The sequence below is a fragment of the Lissotriton vulgaris genome, chromosome 1_1 (assembly GCF_964263255.1).
Source record: "Lissotriton vulgaris chromosome 1_1, aLisVul1.2, whole genome shotgun sequence".
Taxonomy (NCBI): Eukaryota; Metazoa; Chordata; class Amphibia; order Caudata; family Salamandridae; genus Lissotriton; species Lissotriton vulgaris.
In genome coordinates this window covers 1,072,421,543-1,072,430,749 of record NC_141685.1, presented here as the reverse complement: position 1 = coordinate 1,072,430,749, position 9,207 = coordinate 1,072,421,543, and the positions used below count along the sequence as shown (strand labels likewise).

Below are 9,207 nucleotides of genomic sequence, written 5' to 3'. Positions count from 1 at the left end.
AGACACCGGTGGGTTACCTGTTGTAGACAGATTAGAAAATAGGTGGGTTTATGAAACAGTACACTGAGGCCATATCCTCAAGACACGCATCTATCATTGAGTTTGTCTTTGTACGTTTAGAGCGGTGCCTTATTCGTCCGAGCAGTTGCCGGGTGAGGTGAGGTCCACTTCCCATAAATTGATGGGTAAGTGTCAAACCCTTGAATGTATATTCTTTTCGTGATGTACTAAACATTTATATGTGACTATCACAGAGATGTGATGGTCTAGTCTGAGAGAATGCCATATTTCCACTGGGTGTGCACGTGTTACAGCAACTTCTAATGTTTTCTTGCTGCAGATTCAATTGTGAGGATGATACATATGCAATGTCTACAATGCCCTTTTTCCGTTTTGTTCTCACACAGGAAAGACCTATCGCATCAACAGCACTAACTGAGAAGATGTGGTAGGATGGTTCCTAAATTGATCACTAATTATTTTTTATTTTCTTAGTTGAGCACATACTACAGTGCCCTTGCAGTAGCAGAGTATAGCTTGGCCCTGACGAATGCCAGTGATACCACACAATAAGGCAGAAACATGTTGGCCCTTTCTTCGATCTTTGTCTTGACTTCTACCAAGCAAGTTAGACAGTGATTCTTTCACACTGTCATTCCACTGTTTTTTAACCTGACGTCCAGGCAAACACTATTAAAGGTCTTTGTTTGCCTTGATAGCCATTTTAACGCACTTCACACTTTTTTGTATTTCTTGCACTGCACATATCAGTCCCACTATCAGGACTTACAACTGTGGTAACCATACCTTGGTCTTGTGATGCATTACTGATATCTAACAGGGTGATTGCACACAGACCTGGTTTTGGAAGTCCTAGATGATGAGGCTCCGCCATCAGGTGGGCTGATAGGACTTAATCAGCAACAGTTGATAGTCTTTTTTCAAATTTTCCCGTGCATTTCTTACCAGTGTTAATGGGCACATCTCAGCTCCACTCGACCTACAGGCTTTGTTGTTATTTAGGTAGTTACACAGGGGGTATTAGCCTGTTTGGTCATTAAACACTTCCCTCGGACCCTCTCTTACGATTTGTTGTGATAGTGTATAGAGCAGCCTCGGCTGCGGGTCTTTGTTTTTCTATTTAGCACCACACAACTAATGTTGTAGTGTAATTTAGCTCACCCACTTTATCTATTTAGCTTTCTGTCTGTTGCGGTTCCCCGCTATGGAGGACTTTGGTGGCTTAGCGTTCGACGATGAGGATCTTAATACCATCCTAAGTAACAACCCTAGCATATTAGATGACTTACCCTCCACCTCTACTCCCACGACAGAGGATGATTGGGTTAAACTTTTGAATCTGAAAAAGAACCACTCTCGTATTTCATTACACGGTGTGATTATGAATGAGTACCTACATGGCAAGTGCGCACCATCAGGCTTGATCGTCACTACGACACCCAGACTCTTTTTGAAAGACAAAGAATTCTTGAAAAACTGGGCTTTGATTGGATGGCGGTGTACCCGTGATTGGCTGGTTTTAATCATTAAAACAGCAAAGAAAACAGCTGATGCCCTATTGATAGAGATCCAAATTTTGGAGGGTCAGATCAACGCAGCTGTGCGGCCAGTGATCTACAAAAAGAATTTGGAAGATGCCAATAAAACGAATAAAGAATATTATGACAACATTCTGCTTAATAAAGTGGAGAAGTTCAAAAAAGACTTGGCACGTTTCTCCATGGAATTGGCTTATCCCTACTTGAGTGACTCATATGTAGCTCCTTCCACCAACTCCAAAGGGAGAAGATACGGGTCTAATTATTCTTCTTCTGGCTCGGACTCGGACTCCAGTGATCAAGGGAACTCCAACATGGGCCCAAACACCGGGACACGTGGTGGGGGTTTCCAACGAAGACCTAATAGAGGCAGGGGAGGACAACAGTACCCACATCCGGGACAGTGGTGGCCTCCAGGCCCTTGGAACTATCATCCTGGCGCAATGGGCCCTCCACCGATGGGCCACCCCATGCCCATGTATCCCCCAAACCCGTCATTCTACTATGACCAGTCTTTTTTATGGCAGGGCCGAGGCAGGAACCGCGGCAAAAGGAGAGGTCAACAAACTGTGAATTGGGCACCTCAACCCAACAAGACAGGTCCGACAACAGGAGCTGCGACCTAGTAGTGAACCTAAGCTCGAGGACTTTGACACCGCTTGAAAACACTGTTTTGAACAAAGGGCTGGGCTTTGTTCCTACCAATACAGGCGATATGTTCAAATTGAGGTGTGAGCTTGAAAGTTTTTATAGGAAAATACGGCTGCACTTCTTCTTCAAAACATCTAGCTCGAAAATGAACGAGTCTAATACGCTTGACCTAGTTGAACAAAATACCGGCCTTAGACCCAAATCGACATTTACTCCTCTGAACCAGCAAGTACCAGCAAATGTCTTAGCTTTTGAACAAGCAGTGACACATGAGGTTACCAATATCGAACAACGACACAAGACCTTTCATAACATGTCCAACTTAGAGAAATCAGCACTTTCAACTTTGTCCAATGACAGGTCTTTGACTATCAAGCCGGCCGACAAGGGCGGAGCCATAGTGCTACAGGACACCACAATATACCATCAAGAATGTCAAAGACAACTAAATGACACCAAATCCTACCGTCTCCTTAATGAAGACCCTACTCCCAGAATCTCGAATGACATCAAGAGTCTGGTGGAGGAAGGAACAGCAGAAGGCTGGATTACCCCTCACGAATCAAGATACCTAATAACTACAAACCCGGTTACTCCCTACTTTTACTGCCTTCCTAAAATACATAAGGCCCAGAGACCGCCTCCGGGAAGGCCCATCATTTCGGGCATAGGCTCATTGCTTGAGCCTCTATCCACCTTCGTGGATTTCTTCCTAAAACCTATCGTGAAGGAAACACCAACATACCTCCAGGATACTGGTGACGTGCTTAGACTACTGGCCGACACTGAGTTCAACGTTGAGACAGACCTTTTAGTTAGCTTTGACGTTGAATCATTGTATACGTCAATCCCACAGCAAGAAACACTGGATTGTATCAGGAGCCTCCTCGAGGCCAGACAAATGGACACCATAACACCCGTTCCTTTCATTATGGAATGTGCAAGGATCGCCATGATGGAAAACTTCTTCCAGTACCAAAACAATCTCTATCTCCAGGTGTCAGGGACCTCAATGGGGAGTGTCTTTGCGCCTAGTTTGGCAAACCTCTATATGCACACATTCGAGCAAGACCATGTATTGAACCACAGTAACCCCTTCCTCCATCAGGTGGTACTGTGGAGACGATACATCGATGACATTCTGGTGATTTGGAGAGGGACGGTTACCGAGGTATCGTCCTTCCATACATGGTTAAACTCTAGGAACCAGTTCCTGAAGTTTACCATGGAGAGTAGCAAAGATAGATTGGCATACCTTGACCTCCAGATCTTCCCGGCAGAGGGTGGCCTACAGAGCGAACTGTTTAAGAAACCCATGGCACGTAACTCGCTCCTGTCGTTTCAGAGCTTTCATCCCCAATCACTACGCGAGAATTTACCTGTTGGACAATTTCTCAGGGTTAGACGGAACTGTTCGTCTAACACCTTATATGAACATCATGCCAAGGAACTGGCACTTAACCTGAAAGATCGGCATTACCCTAACCAGCTAATACGCCGGGCACGTAAGAGAGCCTTCAACAACAACCGAGAGGCACTCCTACAACACCAGAGGACAGAGACCTGCAGGGACCGGATGACTATGGTCCAAACATTCACCACATCTACCAACCAAGTGAAGAAAATCATATTAAAGCATTGGAAAATTCTCAATACAAGTGCAGGGTCAATACCTCGCCCGTTATTTGCATTCAAGAGAGGACCTTCGATTCGGGACAACCTGGTGCACACCAGACCCCGCACCGAGATGAAACAAATTACTAACACTCTGTGGAATAGTAATCCAGTCCAAGGTCATTATCCCTGTGGGAACTGTGCTGCCTGTCCACAGACGTGCAAGACCTTGACTATTGACATTGGCACGAACAGACCCTGGAGATTGACAAGACATACAAATTGTAATTCCGAAAAATTAATATATCTGATCACTTGCCCTTGCAAGAAGCAATATGTGGGTCATACAACTCGGATGATCAAGTCTCGCATTAGCGAACACAAAAGTACAATCCGTTGCAGGAAGCAATCCACAGGCCTCACTAATCACTTTCTGGAAGCGAAACACAAAGTTGAGGATTTGTCTTGGGTTGTGCTGGAACAGCCATATATTCCACCACATATTACAGATGTCTCCCACTTCCTCTTTGTTAGGGAGCAACGCTGGATTTTCAGATTGAAATCTGATGTTAACGGACTGAATGACAGCATTCCATGGTTATCCATCTGAGTAGAACACTTGCCTGTGGGTGCTCTTTGATATCACACTTGGTGCGCTGACCATTTTACATCGAGCCTCCCACAATGTTTGGGGCGCTCACTGTATCAGGCACCAACTTTATCACTTTTCAGGTTCAAAAACTTGGGCGTCCACTGACTTACCCACCTCCAGTCTTATCTACACAGTAGGCACATTGATCATATTCAACGTTGACCTGCATCCTGATGTCCTACCCCTGATTATTATCCGTTGATAGCGTCTAGCGGTCCAGGGAAGCAGGTTAAGCATACCTTTCCCCTTATTTATATCCAGTCTGTTGGTGTAGATTGTATAGCGTCCTTCACGCTACCAATGATTGGCAATCACCCAGTGACTCCAGTAATTATATTTCGCCCACTGGTACTAACATAGAAATGGTTTATTGTTACAATCCAGCTAACTACTGCGCCATGGTGCCAGGTTTTACAACAACAATACCGCTCTCGCATTCCCCGCATTGATGCGGTAGGCAGTGCTGAGCAAGAACATCGTTCACGCAAGCGCGATACATATTTAGGCAGTGTCTCGCCTTCGGCGAAAATCTTGAGACAGTACACCGCTAATGGGCATGCGCTGTGTACTTAGGAGGGCGCACTCGTCATCACGCATGCGCGCTCTTTTTCACAAGTGATCGTGCGCATGCGCGCGGGACCACTGTCCTACACAGCGCAATGGTAGCGCTGTAGTAACACGGCACAGGTGGATCCAATCACTCAATCGCCTGCGCTATAAATAGACGTATGTCCTGCCCGTCGGTGCCTCCCCTTCGGCTCGTGATTCCGCCGAAAGGTACCGACGGACAGGTAAGTTGGGACCGGGTTATCTTAGACCTTAGGGGGTGTAAGGAATTGGTTCATAGTTTTGCCACTCCATGTAGTTAAGACTGAGGGGACATCGCTCCACCAGTTATGAGGTAACAACAACAAACTGCTGTCTCTTTAGACATTACCTCTGGCCCTGGTACAATGCTGTCTTTCAAACCCCCTTATGAATACACTGAAAGGGACCTGATACCTGGCATGCTTTGGGTACCGGTTTTCAGGATTAACAGACCAACAAATCAAAAGTGTGGCTTTCCTATTTGAGGAATAGCTCAAGTACAGGGGGGACCCCATAACTAACATTCCCCCCCTCCCTTCTTTTTCCCTCCATTTTTAAACAGCAATATCAACCAGCTGTTTATATAGGCATCTTCAGATGAGAGGGACAACTATATAGTACCCCTTGGGATATAATCGAAGGGGAATAGATACCTCATTCGTCCGATGCAGCCATCAGAGACACCGGTGGGTTACCTGTTGTAGACAGATTAGAAAATAGGTGGGTTTATGAAACAGTACACTGAGGCCATATCCTCAAGACACGCATCTATCATTGAGTTTGTCTTTGTACGTTTAGAGCGGTGCCTTATTCGTCCGAGCAGTTGCCGGGTGAGGTGAGGTCCACTTCCCATAAATTGATGGGTAAGTGTCAAACCCTTGAATGTATATTCTTTTCGTGATGTACTAAACATTTATATGTGACTATCACAGAGATGTGATGGTCTAGTCTGAGAGAATGCCATATTTCCACTGGGTGTGCACGTGTTACAGCAACTTCTAATGTTTTCTTGCTGCAGATTCAATTGTGAGGATGATACATATGCAATGTCTACAATGCCCTTTTCCCGTTTTGTTCTCACACAGGAAAGACCTATCGCATCAACAGCACTAACTGAGAAGATGTGGTAGGATGGTTCCTAAATTGATCACTAATTATTTTTTATTTTCTTAGTTGAGCACATACTACAGTGCCCTTGCAGTAGCAGAGTATAGCTTGGCCCTGACGAATGCCAGTGATACCTCACAATAAGGCAGAAACATGTTGGCCCTTTCTTCGATCTTTGTCTTGACTTCTACCAAGCAAGTTAGACAGTGATTCTTTCACACTGTCATTCCACTGTTTTTTAACCTGACGTCCAGGCAAACACTATTAAAGGTCTTTGTTTGCCTTGATAGCCATTTTAACGCACTTCACACTTTTTTGTATTTCTTGCACTGCACATATCAGTCCCACTATCAGGACTTACAACTGTGGTAACCATACCTTGGTCTTGTGATGCATTGCTGATATCTAACAGGGTGATTGCACACAGACCTGGTTTTGGAAGTCCTAGATGATGAGGCTCCGCCATCAGGTGGGCTGATAGGACTTAATCAGCAACAGTTGATAGTCTTTTTTCAAATTTTCCCGTGCATTTCTTACCAGTGTTAATGGGCACATCTCAGCTCCACTCGACCTACAGGCTTTGTTGTTATTTAGGGCACTGCCAATTCCAGAGAGCACATGTTCCATTTAAAAGTTCTCTTGAAATGGCCATTAAATTTGCATCGGGCATGCAGCGTTACTGCTAAATTCACTTGGCACACAAACAATAGCATGTGCACATTTGGTTGGTGTGCATATATCTAACAGTTACATTTTCTTGGCTGGTTTCTATCTTATTAAAATCTTTGTATCCATCACAATTCAGAAGTAGAAAAAAAATATATACCTCCTTTGCTCTTACTTTGTTGCTCATATATTTTGAAATATTTGTGAAGTTAATATACACAAATTAGATTTTTGTTGTGTAGTGAAAAAATTGACATACTGCAGCCTTTTCTTTTCACACTCTGTTTACCCCCAGAGAGATGTCACTTAGTTGCAAAATTCACTCACTTTGCAGTAGGAGAAGGGGAAAGTAAACATCAGACTCCATGTTAAAAAACAAAACAAGAAGCACGTTTCCAAGACGTTGCCTGGCATTTTACCTCTGTCCTTGAATGCACAGCAAATGCTACAATATAAACACAAACATTGGCAACCCTCTATGTTGATCATTGTCCTTTTGAACTCCAGAAAGGTTATTCTGAGGGTACTCCCACCTAGAGCCAGCGGCCCTGATCTTATGCACAGCTGCGGGCCCATAAAGGAGAAACATAGTCATGGTTTTTGCCTTTCATATTATTTACCTTATGAGGCTCTTCAAAAATCTGGTTTGGTTCGTTGAATCCTATACCCCAAAATGATTGATTATGTCCTGGCACAATGCAAGCCTTTAAAGACAGTTAGAGACTGGCTGAAAAATGTAGATAGCTCAAGAGACAAAGGAAAGTTATAAAAACCTTAGAACCTGTCTCCATGCCCTAAGGGTGGAACATAAGGCCTTGGGGTTTTACCCCCCAACTAAGAATAAAGTTTTAGCTTACTCACATGGTCCCTCCAGTCTAAGTCAATAACATTTCAACCTTTGATGCGTATTCTTTCCTAGAGTTGATGACTTGATCGAACAGTTGGGAAATGGAAAATACATTAGACTTAATTATAAGGTATTGCAAGGGCCCCTTAGAGAGGCGGGTCACCATCAACCAGCCTTTTTTTATCCGCTTGGTCTTTTTCAGTTTAGGACCTTTCCATTCAGGCTATAAAGAAAGCGGCAACATTTCAGTATTTGACAGATAAGATTCTGAAACCTATTCAAGAGTATGTAGCAGCCTACCTTGAGAATGATATTGCAAGCACTATCTTGGGCTGTCCTCAAAGCCCTGCACTCTACTCGTTTACCAGCAAAGCATGGCAAGTGTACTTTGGCTTCCTCCCAGGTACAGTATTCGGGGTACACGATTGGCAGTGGTATGGTCCGTCCCAAGATGAAAATACTGGAAGCAATTGGACACATGCATAGATCACAAACAAAGATGTGTGATCCCTCTTATGCTTTATAGGTTACAATTATTATTATTCACCAGTGCCGGTAAGAGATTGTTCAGCTGTCACAATTTTCCAAGTTGCAAAATAAACTTTCTCTGCAAGAAGCTCTGGGCGTCCTGGTTTACTTCCTGGAAAGGGAGGTATATTTGCAAATAATATATATATATATATATATATATATATATATATATATATATATATATATATATATATATATATATATATATATATATATATATATATATATATATATATATATATATATATATATATATATATATATATATATATATATATATATATATATATATATATATATATATATATATATATATATATATATATATATATATATATATATATATATATATATATATATATATATATATATATATATATATACACACCAGGGCAGTGTCTCGCAGGATATCTTTTACAAGAAATTAATTATCGCGGCACACCTCTTGGTTTTCAGATGTTCTTTATTGCAGATCGTATATCTCTCCTACGCTTTTCGAACTGTAGTTCCTGTTCACTGTAGTCTATTACAATTGTCCGTTTTCCATTCCTCTATTTATATTCCAGCACCTGAAACCCTTTATGGTGCATTGTGGGCAATGTAGTATTTTGTTGTATATTCAACCAACGTTATTGGGCATACATCTTTCTTTAATGCGCTCACATTTCCATAGGCAGTGGTATCTCACTGTTAGTGCCAATGATCATGTTACAACCGATATGCGCCCATTCTAATGTTAGAAATTCCTGCGCATTCATGACTACGCCATGAACCTCAGTCAGCGTCAGATTTTTTTTAAACGCTGAATATGGAAGGTTTGTAAATTATAGAGTGTCAGTTATGGTGTGTGGGGCTGAGTGCCCATCGGCCTTTACAGTGGTACTACTGCCTTCTGGATTGAGTGACAATTCTTTTCAAGACTTTCGGTCTGCCTTATAGCAATTATGTTACTACCTTAGCCCATTGGTGTATCCAATTTGAGTGAGTGTAAC

General features: G+C 42.7%; 1 protein-coding gene across 1 annotated transcript; it reads left to right on the top strand.

The window, feature by feature from the left end:
• The first annotated feature begins 1,225 nt into the window (after window positions 1–1,225).
• Window positions 1,226–2,185, top strand: LOC147748586 (uncharacterized). The gene has a single exon (XM_086936461.1). The coding sequence runs from the start codon at window positions 1,226–1,228 to the stop codon at window positions 2,183–2,185; it is 960 nt and encodes a 319-aa protein (XP_086792587.1).
• Window positions 2,186–9,207: the final 7,022 nt, after the last annotated feature.